The sequence below is a fragment of the Aulonocara sp. 'chitande type north' Nkhata Bay genome, linkage group LG19 (genome assembly GCF_057382095.1).
Source record: "Aulonocara sp. 'chitande type north' Nkhata Bay isolate Kocher_YH1m ecotype deep benthic linkage group LG19, A_spYH_male_GT1.1, whole genome shotgun sequence".
Lineage (NCBI taxonomy): Eukaryota > Metazoa > Chordata > Actinopteri > Cichliformes > Cichlidae > Aulonocara > Aulonocara sp. 'chitande type north' Nkhata Bay.
The window spans coordinates 21485345-21503917 of NC_141362.1; the positions used below are offsets into that span (position 1 = coordinate 21485345).

Below are 18573 nucleotides of genomic sequence, written 5' to 3' on the forward strand. Positions count from 1 at the left end.
GGAGTTTATTTTCATGTTGCTGACTTTTTACTGTCAGTTGCAATAACTCATACTGCGTTTTAGCCAGCTGGGTGGGTGCTATGATGTTACTGATAGTGAACTTTATTTTATTCATAAGGTTAGTTAGTAGAGTTGCCAACGGCTCCTTAAAAAAATGGAATGGTCCCTCATTCAGAGAAAATATTACACGTTTCGTATTGAGCTGAGAAGAGACGCAGTTTGTCCCGAACTTTAGCTAGAATGGAAAAAAGACACAAAGCTGGATTTATTCTGTCTTTATGCTGCACAGCTGCCTCTTCTCCTCTCATTCTCTCCTCTCCTGTTGCTACTTCAATCATGAAACTGATCAATGATCAGCTGATCGGCTTTTCTCTCTTGTTTATTTATCGCCCACTTTGCACCAGAAAGAGGAAACCAGCGGATGTCGCGCTAAACAACAGCAGCACGTTTAAGCTTGATCAGCTGTTGTTAGAATTTATTTAATATTAATTTCTAGTATCAGCTGTTGTTTGCTGGAGCCACAGCTGTAAAGCTGCTGGTCATGATATCGGTTTGGATATGTGGTGAGAGGGAAACATGAAACCAGGAGATGTCCTTACTGAACCATCAGAGCTGAACAGGTGATGGAGAAACAGGTTTACCTTTTAGGTCACATGAATGAGTTGAAGGGAAGTTATGAACTGTTTCTGAGAGACAAATAACCCCAGGATCCTTTTTTATGTAGCTGACAGCTGGTAACTGTGCAGGGGCGGGTCTAGGAAAGTTTTGCCAGGGGGGCATGTAGGGCATTAACAGGGAAAGGCACAAAGAAATACTTTTCTTTCTTATTCTCATTTAAAATACCTAGCTTTTATTAAATAATTATCTAAATCTTACAACCAAAGTTTTTATCTGACGTAAAATGTATAGAAATCATACATATACCAACAAGACTATACATCACTGTCACAACAGGGTTTGTTTTCAGTCAAAGTCTTTATGGCTTTAATACCTGGTGGGTCGGTCTGTAGTGAAAATGCCCAATTTTTTTGTCCCAGTCCAGCCCTGCAGGTTAATACTGGCAGTGTCACCATGCCAGCTGACTGTATTTCATCATCAGCCAGTGTTGTTCTTTATCAATATTACTAAAGTTTACCATAAGGCAGCATAGAAAGTATTTACTTGCTTTCAGGTTTTATTCAAATGTTAGTCTTTTCATTTGTTTCCCCACTTTTTTCCTGTTTCAAAATCAAACACCAGTTTGTGAGAAGATTATCTTCTTTTTTTAATAAGCAGATAAAGTTTTACATTGGCTAATTTGTCAATTGTATGTTAAAAATGTTCGTATTTTAATATTCAAAAATGTTTTTGCCCAAAACATATGTGCACTATATGTCAGTAAAAATACTATGTAAATATTGATGTCCTTGACTGGTGAGTAAACACTGACAAAGCACTGATTGTATCTCTTGTACTTTATCAACGCAGTATCTAAAAACTTTGCACCGTAGTGGTTAAAATCTCATTCTAATAAGAGTTAAAAGTGCATTTGGTTATTAGGTTTATAGGATTATTGAATTATGGTTAAGGGTTGGTAGAATTTTTTTTTTTAAACATTATCTGCCAATTAAATCTGCCACCCTTCTCCAAATCTGTGCCCCTACCTGGCCCCCCCAACAAAAATTTTCTAGACACGCCACTGTGTGTAGGGGCCGAGTCTCGCCCCAGTTCGCGGGGGGGGAGTAGGTTCGGCCAGATTGCTCCCCGGCCTCAATCGGGCGATGGGGGTCTGCGGGGCCGTGCGGACGCACCTGCACGGCATCCGCAATCACGCCCGCCGTGTTAAAACACGGGGACTCAGGGGTTGGTGGTGGTGTGGTGTGACGTGAATCAAATAAAGTTGGCTCTGAACGTCGCTCCGTGGTCCCGCCGTGCCTTATTCATGCCACATGGTCCTTATACACACACAGTACGTATCACTCCGCGAGGCTCCTCCTCGGTAGCCGTAATCCTCCGACAATCCATCAAGCGGTGCAGCTCCGTAGCTTAGCAAAGTCATATTAAAACATTTTTTGACAGATTGCCGAGCGCTGTGTACCACATAAAATCGGTTTGCGGTCAGTAAGCACAACCAGAATTCATACATAAGGCGCACTGTCGAGTTTTGAGAAAATGAAAGGATTTTAGGCCGTGCAGCTCCTCCGGGCTGCATGTTGTTAGCGCGGTTAGCTCGTTAGCGCGGTTAGCTCGCTAACACGTTGACGCCGTCCAGCCCCACGCACGGTAACTCGCTAACGGAGATTTTCCGCTTTCATCTTGTCATTGCCTGCAGGTGAAGCTATGGGGGAGGCGGAGTTGTGTTCAGTGAAGGAGAGGCGAGGCCGAGTAACGTTGCGTAGCGACAAAAGTGGACGAAAGAGAGGCAAACCTGCGGCTCCACAAGTATAATTATAACGTAACATAGACTATATCGATATAAACGATATTGTCACATCTTATATCTCGTATGAAAATATATCGATATTTTTAAAAAACTCGATATATCGCCCAGCTCTACGAGCTACCCCTGATCGCCCCGTGCATGGGGCTAGACGGCCAACACGTTAACGAGCTAACTGCGCTAATACACTAGCTCCCACCCATGTAATTGAGCATTGCGTGGCACATCCAACATACTGTTTTACTTTAGTCCATGACGCGCTTACCTTCAGGGTCATACGTCACATGAAAACCAAAATAATTCCAAACGCCAGATCTGAATGAGGGTGGGAGAGGTTCAATTTGCCATGTTGCAAGGAGAGCTTAACTTCTGTCTCGCTAGCTTGCCCTGCGCTCTTCCTTCTGACGATGCTGTCTGTGTTGAAGCTCAGTGGATCTGCGCTCGACAGTGCAGCCTAGGCGGAGTAGTCGAACACAGATTCACTGAGCGCTCAACACAGGCAGCATCGTCAGAAGGAAAGTTGATAAAATAAATTACAAATTTTGTATTGTTCGATGCGTACCGAACCGAAAGCACTGTATCGAACGGTTCAATAATGATACAAATATCGTTGCACCCCTACATGATAGATATATATATATATATATATGTTTTTTTTTACAAATTATACATAGATTACTATTTAGATATAGCTGTGGATATATGTGAATTAGGGCTGCCACAAACGATTATTTTGATAGTCGACTAGTCACCGATTATTTATGCGATTAGTCGACTAATCAGATCATCATCCACTGGACGTAAAACTACAGCTTATTGCACCAGCAGCATCTGCGCTTATATAACTATCATTAGCTTACAGCTTTAAGCTTTTAAGGTGCTAACTAAAAATAAAGACAAGATGATAGTTTATTAAATTTTAATGAAATTTGCAGATTGTTTCGGTGAAGTTTAATAAACTCCTTGCTATCTAAAATATAACAGGACACCGGAGTAAATTCTCCAGCATCTCACACTTCTGATAATCAGCTGTCTGCTTGACGTTTATTCAGCTGTGTAAAAACTATAACTTTAATCTCAGACAAACCGATTTACTCAGGAACAAATAAAATACTAAAAAAAAAAAGCCAAACAACAACATTTTTAATTTATCTAAGTGACTCATATATATTTAACCTGAGTAGCGAAAGACGGCGGTGGGTTTGAAAACAATTTGCCGGGAGTCCGGTGTTCTCACAACGCTAGTGACCTAGCCCCCGGCTAGCTATCGAGCTAGTGGGTAACAGACGTCTCCGAAAACGTCGGAGCGCTTTTGAAAATATGTGGTGTCCTGATAAACTGAGCCGATATTTGAGGTTTACACAGCTACATTCTCGCCTGAAAATATGTTAAACGTTTATTTTGTGACCCAGAAAGAATAATAAGAGTAATATTAAAACTAACTAGCTACCGCCATTGTTGGAAACTAAGCTGGGCGGCGCTATGAATTCTGGGACACAGCTGCTTCTCTTCTTCTTCTTCTTCGGGGTTTAACGGCAGCTGGCATCCTTGTACATGCAGTGCTGCCATCTTCTGTTTCAGTCCGTTATTACACTCTTAAATCCTGCTACTTTATTCCTGCGTGTTTTGCGATCTTACAAACCTTCAAACGACGTGTCGACTATTAAATTTGTCGTCGACGATTTTGATAGTCGACGTAATCGTGACTAGTCGACAAATCGTGGCAGCCCTAATGTGAATATATTTTTGACATGTATGTTATTCTTATTACTGTCAGATTAGCGTTTATCTATTGAGTCGGATGCAGCATTAATCTTAAAAAAATCTAAGAATTGAAGCTGGATATGAGCACAGCCATAGGGTTAACTGGAGAGACAAAACTGAAAAAGCAGAAGGTTATACTTGGACTTCAATATTATCACAAATAGAGACAAGGATGACAACCTCAGCTAGTGCCTATGGGCAGGCAACCACAGGTGGAGCTGAAGAGCTCAGTGCACAAGTCTGGCTCTTTTGTTTCGCAGGAAATGTTCAAGCCATCAGATTCCAAAACCATTTAAATGAAAGCTTTGATAGGATTTTTTTTTGTGTGTGTGTGGGGTGGAAACTTATTGGTTTATTATTTTATTTTTCCTATGTACGGACAGGAGAAACATGAGCTTGAGCCAATGGACTAATAAAATATAGTGCTGGTTTTACAAGCCTTATTGCTTCTACTTTAGCTCATAATGTGCTGATGTCAGATCCTAATGAAGTCATCATGGCACTGATATTCATCAGCTGGCATAAGCGATAATACTTTCTGCTTGTTTTCTTATGATGCCATTATGCAACTTTGAGTTTAGAAGTTCAAAGAAGCTCAGTCATAATAAGGAATGTGCTTACACGTACCTGCATACACACTACAGTATGTACTTAAGATATGACCCAGTGTTCAAATGTAGAAACTGCCCAACTTTTGATTTACATTCCACAGCAAATCAGCAGCTTGCTTAAATTACAGTCTGTGCTGCAAACACAGAACATGGGCTCAGGATCAGAAGTGTGAATATGTGCTTCTTTATACTCGTTTGTAGAGGACTTTTTGGGGAGGGGTTTGACATGCAAAGCTAGTTTTTCTGTCACACTGTAGTGTGTAAGTGTCATGAGGGCAGAGGACTTGGGGCAGAGCAGCACAGGAAGTTCTGACTTCCTCCTCCATCACTGAGAAACCCTCCCCATGGCAAAGATGTCCGGTGGAGTTGACTCACCGGAGATTTATTTTAGGGCTGTAACTTGTGTATTAGTGTGTATCTTTGTACACAGTGTATATGTAGTACACTGTGTAGTTCTGAATCTTTCTCCCATGTTTCCACCTTAAGCAATCTCTCTCTTACTCTTCTTATTGTCTTATATTTTTTATTACACTTCCCATCACGGTCCAGGTTTCGATCCATCTTTCTCAGAGTCCTTTCCACTGTGGAAGCTTCTAGTACCCATATCAGCTGACTACAAAACATCTTTGGGCAGCTGCTGCTTGCTTTTGTGTGTTTTTTCTTTTTAATGCATAAATTAGCATTCAGCGTTGACATGACAATTGGCTCTTTAGTGTTCATGCATGTGTGTATTTTGTGTGCGCATGGATTGGCCAGGCAGTAGAGGAAGCTGTCGTGGGAGTGTCTTTTGCAGCTCCTAGGACAGATAACATTACCCCGCTGATGCTTACATAACTTCCAGGCAATGCCACGTCACAAGTGACCCAGACACACATACACAGTTGCTCCCACATAAACATACACACAAACTGGTACATTTGTACCCATGTAGATAAAACAGCTGCCTCCATGAGGCTCTGATTGTGATACAAAGGTTGTGTGTCTGTGACTGTGATGTACTTTTAAGATAAAGGAAAAGCATTCTAGAAATCTTTCTAGAAATGATTTGTGTGTGTGTGTGTGTGTGTGTGTGTGTGTGTGTGTGTGTGTGTGTGTGTGTGTGTGTGTGTGTGTGTGTGTGTGTGTGTCTCTGTTATCGGGAAATCCATTTGTGGCTAGTTGTTCTCTATGTAGGTCATGTTGCAAACAAGCTCCATCGGTTTAATACCAGTATCACAGACACACACACACACACACACACACACACACACACACACACACACACACACACACACACACACACACACTCGTGCACATATGCTTTCCCATGAGGGTCTGTGTTTCCTTCCAATGTGGTAACCACATGTTTAGTGATGAAGGGAAAGAGAGAAAGTGGTTCGCTTATTTCTAGAAGCTGATTATTGCTTCATTCTGCTGGAATAAGCAAGATGCTAATACACACTGTTGGGTTACACTAACTGTGAGCAGTGTTGGCCCATCAACAAATGTGTGTTTATTCAGTGTGTATAAGTTATTTCGTTACTACAGAGATAAGTAATTGATCGTGTGTCAGGCCACATTTTTGTCTTGCAGCATTTTTGTTGTGTTTAGGGGGCCCTGCCACAGCTGTTAAAGACAGCTGTAACATGGTAAACATCTGAAGTGTTGCATCATCTTCTTAGTCTGTGGCTACGTCCACACGTACACGGGTATTTTTGAAAATGGAGATTTTCCGTTTTCGTTTTAAAAAATAATCCCGTCCACACGTAAAGGCAAAAATGAAGGAAAACGCTGCTATGAACATGCCAAAGCAACAGGTGGCGCTATCCGGTTGGTCAGTCTGACGTCACTAGCCGTGTGTGGGTCTAAACTCCGCTGCAGGTCCATATATCAAACGATCACTATGGCATTACTGAGAGTTGAAAAACTGTCTAAAGTCTTTCATCTTTAATAAAATGATCAGCGTTCTGCTCTACCAGGTGTAACAATTGAGTTTAACATCCAGGCATCCATGAAAACGGAATTTAACAGTGATCACTGGCTGTTTTAGGAGCTTTTTGAGATCAAATAGAAGAAAATACACAACATTAAACATGTTAACAACACAAAAGCCATATTAAACGCAGACTACTTTAGACCCGGAAGTAGGATTCGTCGTGTCATCACTGAACAACCGGATATTCCTAACCGTGTAGAAATGTTGGCCAATCAGAAGTCTAGAAGCCTCGGTGGGAAAAAGTAAACAAAGCTGGGGCATAGAAGCAGAACCAAGTCGTCTGTGTGGAGGGACAGTAACTGTGTGTGTATATGTAAGCATTTAAACACTGCAGAGAGTACAATTAACAGTAACAGTATTGTAGAAATTCATTTCACCGAAACAATAACGTGGCGCACACTGTGACGTCAAAAAATGCGCACATCTTTGTAGCTGCGTTTTCTCCGTTTTTCTTGTCCACACATAAATGCAAAAACGGAGTTTTAGAAAATATCCACCCTGGCCGGAGTTTTTAAAAATCTCCGTTTTCAGTGACCAAAAACGCCGTTTACGTGTGGACGAAAGGTGCAAACGCATAGAAAAATCTGTGTTTTCAAAAATACCCGGGTACGTGTGGACGTAGCCTCAGTCTGTGTATGTATATGAATGTATGTATGAGGAGCTGCGCAAAAACACAAGTGTGTGTGTGTGTGTGTGTGTGTGTGTGTGTGTTTGTTTGTCTACATGTGTCTTTGTGAATGAGACTGTTTGTTGTGTGTGTGTGGATGAGACAGGATGCTTATTATGGGCATGTGTATATATTTTCACGTGTAATTCTTCAGTGACAAATACTAGACTTTTGAAGGTGGCACTTTAAAAATAAAGTCTCTAAATGTGTTTTAGACAGAATTAATTTAGTGATCTGAATATGTTCTGCTTTTTCAGTAAGCTTGAGTTTTTTTCGCTATGAATTTTTTATTTTCATTGCTTTTTTCTGTGTCATTAAATGTAATTATTTTGTGTTTCACTTCACTACACTTGTTGCTCATGATGACATTGTGTTTTGGGGGTTTTTTCTAACCATTCCTCTGTATTGCCCCGAGTGTGTCATGGTTGTGCTATTTCTATCTCTGTTCTGTGCAATACAAAACATACTTTGTATTAATTCCTGTGGTCCTCTTTGATTTCTTGAAGCAGAGTCTGTCAAACTAGAATATGTCATTGACCACCAGATGAACCCCCACATTAGACCACAGACCTCAGATTTATTTCATTAACCCTTCCAGTCAGGACTGCTTAGTTCCTGCTGTGGAAGCAACTTGTGTGCAGTGTTCTTTATCAGCAAACATAAGTAAGATATAAACCTACCCTCAGACACTGCTTTCCATTATGTGATGGCTTCTGAACTTGTTGGCTTCATGTCAGAATGACGACCATTGTCACAAAGTGGCAACTGCAGTCTGACTAGGTTGGGCATAGTAACATTTATGTCAATGAGCCAGAAATGTTACATATCACATTCCTGATTGCCTTGTATACATCAAAAATGTTAAGCTTTGCCCAACAGAGCAATATTTCCTCAGAGGAATTAAACTAGTCTTTGCAGCTCTGATTGTCTCTTGTTGTGGTTCATTACACGTGCTGATTCCTTGCTGTGGTGCAGGCAGAGTCATATGCATGCTATCTAGGATATGACTTGATATCTCATCTCTGCCCTGACCTCTTTTTAACTCAGAGGCGGAAGAAGCAACAGATGGAAGATGAGAAGCGGAAAAGCAAAGGGGAGCGGGGTTGGTTAGCTGTGTTGTCTAGGATTCCAGTAGGATTAGGTAGAGGAAGTTGTGACTCTATTCGTGGTGCTTAAAGGGTAGAGCTGGGGGTGAGACCAGAGAGTGACGTTACCACAGTGTGAATCAAGGACCACAGTGACTTATTTGTACATTTGCGCACAAACAAACACGATTGAAAGCTTTTTGATGGACACATACAAACGTGTGATTATCTCGGGCTTTTGTGAATGAAAGTCAGTCTAATATTGTATGACTTGACAGCTCTGTGTGTGTGTGTGTGTGTGTGTGTGTGTGTGTGTGTGTGTGTGTGTGTGTGTGTGTGTGTGTGTGTGTTGAATAGCAGGACAAAGAGTGTCTTGTATTTTGGCAATGGTTTGGGAGGTAGTTAGGCTTGTTGGGTCCAGTCCTGGGGGCCAGGGATGGGAATGTTCAGTGTGTGTGTGACTGGAAGAATGTTGCTGTTTGCTGAGTGAAGAGCACAGAGGCAGCAGAGACTGTCCAAACACACGTCTGTTTGCCAAGTGTGTGTGCGTGTCTGAGTGACGATGCCTGAGATAGAGTGTGTGTGTGTGTGTGTGTGATTGGGGCAGTGTGTGAGTAAGAGGGGAAAGTGTGCTATGAGCAGTGGTGGAAAGAGGTGTAGAGCAGCTCTGTGTGTGTTTCCCCATGCTATGACCTTCTATTCAATGGAGACTTTCATATGCAGTTCTAGTCTCCATGGTAGGGGAGCAGACTAGACTGAAAGAGGCCTGTCTCTTCATACCTGTGACCTACTCACCGCACACACAAACAGACACACATACACATTAATCCACATTGCAGACTTTGCTCAGGTTGTTTTTCTGTGTGTAGGTGGGTGTGTGTTTACTGTACTGTTACCTGTTTGCTTGGCTGATGAGAGGTCAGTAAAGTGGGTGAGTAATGGAGGGCTGATGTGAAGGACGGAGAAAAGATGATAAAGATCATTGATGAAGTATGGAAAGGATAAACTTAGTAAGGAAGGCAAGGATCAGATGAGTAATATTGGAGGGAAGAAAGGATGTGAGTAATAACAGAAGCTGGGGAAAGAGGAGAAATCCCTGAAAACAGTCTGTGAAGTATGGAGTTAGAGGGTAAAGCAGCTGAAAAGATGAAAAATAGCCCTTTAACGGAGACTAGATTTTAGAATAGTCAACAAGTATGTAAGTGTTGTCAACTTGGGAAAAAAATGTTAATGTGTCTTCATAGTAGCATGTGTGCTTGGAGGTAGTGAAGGCCTCTGTGCAGTGTGATTTATTCTGAGGCTAGGTCTGCTTCCAGCTGTCCCGACGGGGTCCCAATGACTTTAACAGGCGCAGACCTCCATCACAGAAAGACAGAGGAAGAGGGAGACGGGAGATTTTTTTTGGAGGGGGGTATTTAGACAGTGGAAAAGTCAACATCATTTTCAGTCTGCTAATTCTATTTAGATTCGCATACTTCTCCTTCAGTGTAGAAACCTCATTTCTCAGTAAGCAGCCATGTACCCTTATTTTTTATACCTATAATTATCATAATAGTACTGCTGAATAGCCAGTAACAACGAAAAGGCTTGCTTATATTTATGTGTGAGCTGTTTGAGATTATACAAGCAGATTTGAAGGGAAGAGACTCTTATTTTTAAGTGGTTAATTACCTTTATTTCCTAGTATCTTCATACTGTGGGACTAAGTAACTATATAAAATAACACAGCCCAACCTTCAGCGTATCTGTCTACTTTATGTCCCCGCATGTGAACTGCCAACTGATGAATGTAAATGAGAATTTATCTAAGCATTAGTTGCCTGGTTGAGTAAATAATTCTTCTCCTTCCTCACAGGTCCTGCTGAGGTTCCCATGATGTCCCCAAATGGGTCGATCCCTCCCATCCACGTCCCCCCAGGCTACATCTCACAGGTTAGTTTATTTTTGTGTGTATTTTTCCTCAGTTTAATACTCTTTGACTTATTTTTTATGTTTATCGTGTTTGGGTTGTGTGGGAGCGTTTGAGTAAAGAAAAAAAAAATGGACTCAGGGGGAGATTTGTGCATGCACGACTACACTAAATTAGCTAGTGCTTCTCATTTCTCCACCAAAAAGAGGCTTCTTTTAAGTAATAAAAATGCAGATATTTCTTAATTTAATATATTTCAAGGTAAATTTACCCAGTGTTCATTTATTTTTTCAGTTCACTCAATTAGTCTGTCTGAAGACTGTTTCAGCATGTTGGTTCTTGTCACTGGAAAATTGTTATGATGCTGTAAATGGAAATAAATCCATAAATCAAACTCATGTGTTAACAGTAAAAAGTAGTTGCGTTAGTGTCCAAAACTGGAGAATATAGCAGCATAGCATATTTCTATGCACTGGCTGGTTGATAGACTAAGCAATTTGTACTTGTATAATGTTTTATTGAACAGCTATCAGAAGTGGGTCTAGTAGTCATTATTAAAGGATGCAGATGATAGGTTTTTTTTTTTTAGCCTGTGCTTGACTCCCACAAAAGTCACTTATTCTGTCTGTCATAGAGAAGCAACCACGCTGGTCTTCTTGACCCAACAGAGCACCAAGAATTTGGAGTATTAGGTTCAATTAATATTTGAGTCCTCTACAGGAAATGTGTATGCGCTTTCTCTATTAGATAACAACACCAGGACAATGAGAAAAAGAAGTCAATAAACTATCCTCACAAGATTTCAAAAAAATCCTGTGGTTTGTCTGTTGGCGAGATTGTGCTCTTACCCAACGGAGGTCGGGTCATTGGCTCACCGTGGGTGTATGTTTGTGTGTGTGTGAGTGGGGACTGAGCCAAGCCTGAGCGGGAAACACTGTCACTGTTAGATAAACAAGCATGATACGGGAGACAGGCATTCATTGGGCAAAATTTTTTTTTGGAAGGGGGGGATTAGGGTTGCACGAAGGGGTGAAAGGAGAAAGAGCACTGCTGTGGTGGACAGTAGTGTGTTGAAGTAGTTGTGTCTTATGTGTCTAAAGTGCTCATGTGTATGTGTGTCCTCTGGGAGTTTTCACTAATGCCTGCAATGTGATGCCATGTGTGTTTGTGGGTGCTTCATATTTGGAATGTGCGTGTCCTTGCCAATAAATGTGTGCGCTTGTAGGCCTGGTCTGCACATACTCCTGCAGAGACTTTGCCCTTGTTTTTCTGTAAACACATCGTTTTTTCATGTGCAGCAGAGGGGATGAAAGGGCAGAGAGCGGGCCTCCTCCTCTGCATCTATTTGCTCCCTCTCAAGGTTTTTCTCACATCAGATTAGTTTTGTAACTCTCTTCCTCCCCTCCTGACCCTCTTTCATTCCCCACCATCTTTCTTTGTGTGGTGTCTGTTGCTTCTCAGTTTGTGTGGGGATTTCACGGTGGTGTTATTTAGTGTATGTGTGTGTGTGAGAGACAGTGTGCGGTGTTGTTGTTGTTAGGCACCAGCAGATGACTTCCCCCTCTCTGCAGGGAGTGTGTGTTTGCGCTCTTCTCGGAATGCAGGCCTGTGAAAGTATCTGAATAGTTGGAATGTGTGTGTCTGTATCTGTGTCCGAGTGAAAATGAATACAAGTATGGGATCTATGCTAATTTCAGGCAGTTCTCTGAAGCTTGTTGCCAGAAAAATGTGCAGGCCATCTAAGGACACATTTGTTTTTCATTGCTTTAAGGGACCGCACATCCTGTTGGTACACGCTCAGCTGTCAGATAAATCATGCAGTTAATTCTTTTATTAAATATCCACCATTTAACAGACAGAGCACCTGCTCTTGTAAAATAATGGGCAGTGAAGTACTCTTGGCATGATGGGCAATTCACTCAGTTCTCTGAATCACTTGACTTAAATTAAAGCCAGCACTATCTGAGGAACCTTTACTCAACAGTATATAAAGCAGTCAAAGGCAGTGTGCACTTTTCAAGTCTTGCGTGATTTGTAGGTACTAAAATTCAGGCGCACAGATGCACATTTCTTAGTCTTTTAGGCTTTTTAAAAATGTTATTTTCATGTTCTGTGAACCCATACTTAGCTTTTCTCCTCTCTCCCACAGGTGCTGGAAGATACCACAGGGGTCCGCCGAGTGGTTGTGACCCCCCAGTCTCCGGAGTGCTACCCTCCCTCCTACTCTCCAGCTCTCTCCCCCACACATCACCTGCCGCCATACCTGCCTCACCCTCACTTCATCCCCAACTCTCACTCTTTCTATCCTCCCGTCAGCCCCGGGGAGCTGCCTCCCCATCAGTACTACCAACACCACCTTCCCCCCATGTACGGCGATCCAGGTACTCGTGCTGACTGAACACAGGCCATCTGCAAAAACAAAAAAGAAAGCAAAAAAACAAAACCAAATCAGATTTTGACATTGAGTTAAAATTCAGTTACGAATATGCGTCACGCAACCTGCACGGTACGAAATTTAACATGAAATATTTTCTATGCTCTTCTTCCTTGCAGAAATCATCCCAGTTTATGGGATGTCAAACTTCATAGGGAGGGAGGATACATACAGTAAGCCACAACCTAAAAAGTTAAAGGAACCGAGACAGAATCGAGTCAATTCTCCTCCCTCTACTCCCTATAAGGGCAGCCTTGGGCCAGCACACAATGGATACAGGTGATCATCATTTATGAGATGCACTTTAAGATTAGCCAACTCATTAATGGTTAGACTTCTGAAGGCACGATGTTGATGATTTATATATTCATTTCATTTTTTATGTCATTATATGGAGGTAATATAAAAATCAGTTAACTAAGCTGTGTAAAATTTTAATGTATTAGCTGTTCATTTGGAATAAGAATGGACCTGTTTTCACATGTATGCCTGAGTGCTAGTAATTACATGCTGCAGCTGCAAATGTCCAAATAAGTGAACTCTACCCACACCTTTCCTAACACAAAGTTAGAGCACACAGTTATTTGAAGCATTCACAGGGATTACATAGGCATCATGTGTTAACCTCAGCTGCAAAAAGTACACCCAATATTAGTGTGAAAATCCATAAACACAAACACAACCTTGCTAAATGTTGTTCTGTCGATTTTGCCCATGTGTGAAAACAGCTCATGTGAAGGAATCTTTTGCTAGGAATTTTTTTCTTTCTTTTGATCTATTTTCCACACCTTATTTAGTTAGTATTTTTATTGAAGAGAAAGGTGAACAGCTCATTTGGTCACTGCAGCTTTTGGTTGCAACTGAGCAAAGGGTGTATGATTTATATACTTCTTGTTTTATGTCTTTTATGTAAATACAATGAATTCTGTTGTGATTTTCTTCGGGATGCAGCAACAAATCACACGGCCCAACGCTCGGGTCAGCGGGGTCTGGTGGTGGAGTTGGCAGTCCAGGAGGGAAGAAGCCAGAGAGACGGCTCCGCAGCAGTCCGCGAAACAGTGAACCAGACACACACACACAAGGTAGGACTTGCACAAACACAAGGGCATGAGAGAGACTAGTACCCACTGTCAATGAATATTTTTCTGTCTTAAATGTATACGTCGATATAGTTCAAATAGTTTCAAATAGAAAAAAAATGACACTCAATAAGTAACATTAAACACGGATGTTGACATGAATGAGTCCTGACACAAACCTGCATCACAGACATACAGACAAGTATAAAAGAGTTAAATCAAAATATCATATTTCAGTGTATCCGCTTATCGCAAGATCCGAGACACCAAATCAAAAGAAAGGAGACAGTCTCAATGTGAGCGTTTTAAAGTTTAAATATCTGCTCAACAGAAAATGTCACTACAGTCTCTTTATTTTCCAAATAATAGACATGTCACCATGCAACAAGATCATCTTTTATATGTGAATAATTTGTGTTCTCTGTGACATTTCTGTCTTGCTCTGTGTGACTTACTTTGTCCTCTTTAACCTCAGTGCCCCTCTGCATTCAATTAAATCAAATAAAACAACCTTTGCTCCTCTCTTTCTATCACTGTCCTTTTTTTGTCACACAGAAAGAAATGAATGGATGAATGCAGCCTCACTGAGTTGAAGGGATAGGGGGGTGTGGGCAGGGAGGTGGAGAAAGGGGGTAAGGGTTGTCTGGGTAAGCACATAGCTGAATCTGTCCCTGAGCACTATCATTTTACCCTTGCTACAATACCGGCCTTGTTGGTGAAGGCTTAGCCGTGGGGGGGATGGTTGAGAGAGGGGTGAGAGAGATGGGGGAGGGTGGAGTCACATACCTGTAGAGCCCTGCTTGAGATGAAGGAAACCTTTGAGCGCTGAGATTTAGATACCGCAGCTTAGCCTTATCGCTCAGACACACATGAACATCAGCACATGTGCAAAGACATTAAGGCACACACACACGTGCGGTTCTTCTTTAATGGCAGGTCTTTTGACGCATAAGATGAATGTCTGAGCTGTTAAAAATGACAGAATATTTCATTATACACACACACACACACACACACACACACACACACACACACACACACACACACACAGTGATGTTTTTGAAGGTGATGACAGAAACAAAGTGAGACGTAAATTGATTGACTGTACTTGTCAGGCTCTTTTAAATTTACCCTCCCCATAAAACTTTGGCTTAGTCACTCACAGCATGGTGCAGGATCACAGGGATCTTCCAGCTAGGTTTGGTGTGGAGATGCTGATCAGGCACAACATTAAAACCACTTGTCCAATATTATGTGGGCTTCTTTTGTCATGGCAAAACAGCTCTGGCTTGTCAGGGAGTGAACACTGGATCACTTAAGGAAAGGGAGGGGGTGCCTTCAGAACAGATCTGGGATGTCAGATTTATTTTTACATTTTGTGCCACATGTAATCCATTGTGATTTTAAGTGGGCTAGATGAGCAAAACTCCACTTTCTGTCAGTGTAAAGATATTTATATACTCATTTAATCCTTGAGATATCTTAACATAAAATGAGAAAGTGCAATTTCAGCAGCACATCTCAGTTTTTCTACACAAGTAAATTAAAATTTGTTATTGCAAGTGTGTTTTTTTTTACACATGTATTGTAATTAAATGTGTAGTTTTACAATTTGCATGTGTGAAATTGCAGAGAAAGTTCCGGTAGCTCACTGCCCAGAGTTTCACATATTTATAAAAAAGTTTTTGTTTATTGATGACTTTATTTATTTTTTTTAAAGCCAAATTTCTATTGTAGACAATGAAAAACAGGAACGTTGCTCTCATTTAATTTTTTATCTATTACTTAGCTCCTTTGGTATGTAGTATGAATGGCTTTGGATAGGTCTTTATCAGTGCAAAAAGCTGTACAAATTCTAAAAATAGAGTCCAAAAATTTATGCTTTTCCAAAGTCGTCCACCAGGCCACACTGGATGTCTTTGCTGGGGATGATTTTGGCTCCAGGCCCTTATGTTTGACACTCCTGTTTTAGATAGATCAGTTGCATCCTACTCATGCTCGATCCAATTGGGAATTGGGGAGTTTAGAGGCTTGGTCAACAACTTGAATCCTTGTTTGTGTTTCTGAGCCAATTTTTGGGGGGAAGACGTTGTCTGCTGAGATGACCACTACCATTGGTTAGTTCATTTAATAAACACAGATCTGCAGCATTGCTTAGGCAGGTGCTGTGTTTCAAAGAACCATGTTAGGAATATAAATTTACTGTCAGAATATTGCATTGAATATTGAGTTAGTTTTCCACATCCATGCAATGTTGGTGACTAGAATTTTGTTTTTGTTGCTCACAGCTCTGAAAAAATGATCTTTAAAAAAATGTAACAGCACCACCAACTCCATCCAGGAAAATGTCCACATAACGCAATCAAATGTGTACACTGGACTTAATCAGTATGGAAACTACTTCCTTTTTACATTTTTTCACAATAATAGTCATTATAATAATTAAGAAAAGTGAAAAAAGTAAAAAAACGTACACACTAAAGTAAAGAGCTAACACATCTGTACACATGCAAGTTGACATCTGCAAATGCAAACCAAAACCAAACATCTTATTGCACTGCAACAAAAGGGAGATTGCACAGCTTACAGTACACACACACGTGTGCGCGCACACACTAGAGGGAATTAGCTAAAATCAGCCACAGGATGAAAAGGGAAGTGAGATCAACATCTCAGCTTATGGGATTCATAGTTTCATGTGCCACATACTGTACAACTCAAACAACCATAACACTCTTGACAGATAGGAGCATGTCAGCGTGTCATTTGTTGTTTGGTCTACCAGGGTCTCAGTACAGGGCTGGAGATCAGGCTGAGTCAGCTGGATATATCACACAACACACTTGCACACCAACACACAACCACACATATGCTCAAACACCCCGTGACTGAGCTTCCTGTAAAACAATCAGACCATGAGGCTCCAGAGGATAGGGGGGCAAACGGTGAGAAAGGGGGTGGAATGCTGGATTTGAAGGACAGATGCGAGAGGACAGAGATGGATGCAAAGTTTTCTTTATCGCAGAGAAGGCAGAGATGGAAAGACAGAGAGGCGCAAAGTTAAAGAGCAGAGTACAAACATTCCAACAAAGTTGCTCCTTGGCCCGATGCATCCAAGTCAAGTCCAATCCAGAATACCACACACACACACACCACACATAGCCGCCTACGCTTTGCCCTTGATGCCCTTGCTTTATATGTGTGTGTGTGTGTGTGTGTGTGTGTGTGTGTGTGGCTGTTGCCCCAGTGCCAGCAAGGCAGCAGGCTTACTTGGCCAGCAGAGCGTCCATTCTCTAGTAAAGCCAGCTCTACAGGCCCTGTTCCTCAGAACTGAGCTGCTTGCTGAGCAGAAACAGATGTGGGCTCCGTCCCTTCTGTTCCTCCATCTTGCTTCTGCATCATCACCACCACAGATCCTGTCTCTCACTCAAAAAAACCTGGGATTTCAGCAGAAACAGATGGACCAGTTCCCTCAGCTCCTCCATCTTTTTCTTCTACGTCACTGCTAAGCACTGTGAAAGCAGGAGAAACCAGATGTGTGCAGTGGCTGCTTTGTCCACTATGTCGTCTCTGTGAATGAGGTGTGGAAAATAAGAAGGGTTCACAGTCATAGATATGGAAGTGGTCTGTTATCTTAAGGTATGTCTGTTATCTCAAGGTATGAGAGGTATGGAAACCCACCTTCTCTATTATGTGAAGAGATTTTTATAGGCTACCAATCACGACAGTGTTCCAAGAAAGACGTTTTAAAAGCAAAAAAAGCATGAGTGTAATTCAGCGTTTAACCATTTCTTTGCTTCATAACTGAAGAACATTTCTAAAATATTTACTTGAAAAATATTCTCCTTACATGTTCTACAGTGGCCTCCTTTTTCAGACTTTCGCCATGCATTTTTCAGGTTATAAAAGTATCAACAGTAGCGACTGAGCTTTATCATGGCCACTTCACTTTGCATGGAAAATTCACTCAAGTAAGCATTTTCACTTGACCTTCAGATATTACTGTCTCTGCGAAGTCAAAGCATGGCTATTTTTTAAGTAAACTGTACGAGAAGTTAGAATTATAGCATAATTTAAATGCTAAAACATTTATTACAAGAAACACTAGTAGAGAGAGTTAATAAGGCAAAGTATTAGCAATGTCCTTTGCAAAATAATCATTAAGTTTACATAAAGCAGAATTTTACCCCTGATGCAAGTCCCAGGACTCTTTCTCTTGTTAGACAAATATAAACCACTGCACTAAGTAGCCATCCTATCTAATTAAGTTAAAATGCCAATTAGTGAGAAATTCATAGCACTAGTACTGGTAAAATGAGGCATGTACTGCAGTTTTTTGTAAGGTTTTATAAGCTCGTGTGTCCTTTGACCGAGTCCAGTCGTGACTCATCAATTATGTATGTTAACCATCCAGCTCCTTCCAGCTTCTCCTGCTGTGATTGCAGAAGCGGGCCTGAAAATGTGTGAATACACACCCAGCCTTTCCTTACTGGATTGTTTTTGTGAGTTGCCATGGCAATAATCTCAGGCCCCCACCCTCCCACAGACACACAGAAAAACTCCTACCCCTTCCCACAAACCCAAATATGGCCATGTTTGTAGGGCAACCTGGAGGCCAGAGAGGTGGAAG

At 41.4% G+C, this 18573-nt stretch overlaps 1 protein-coding gene across 2 annotated transcripts in view; it reads left to right on the plus strand.

Annotated features, from left to right (window-relative positions):
• fndc3ba (fibronectin type III domain containing 3Ba) overlaps nucleotides 1–18573 on the plus strand; it is a 93211-nt gene that overhangs the window by 39921 nt on the left and 34717 nt on the right. For both annotated transcript variants that reach the window (XM_086274316.1, XM_086274317.1), the window contains exons 4-7: nucleotides 10377–10453; nucleotides 12580–12811; nucleotides 12984–13143; nucleotides 13816–13946. In XM_086274316.1, coding sequence (XP_086130442.1) covers nucleotides 10377–10453; nucleotides 12580–12811; nucleotides 12984–13143; nucleotides 13816–13946 — 600 coding nt within the window. The remainder of the gene's footprint in view (nucleotides 1–10376; nucleotides 10454–12579; nucleotides 12812–12983; nucleotides 13144–13815; nucleotides 13947–18573) is intronic.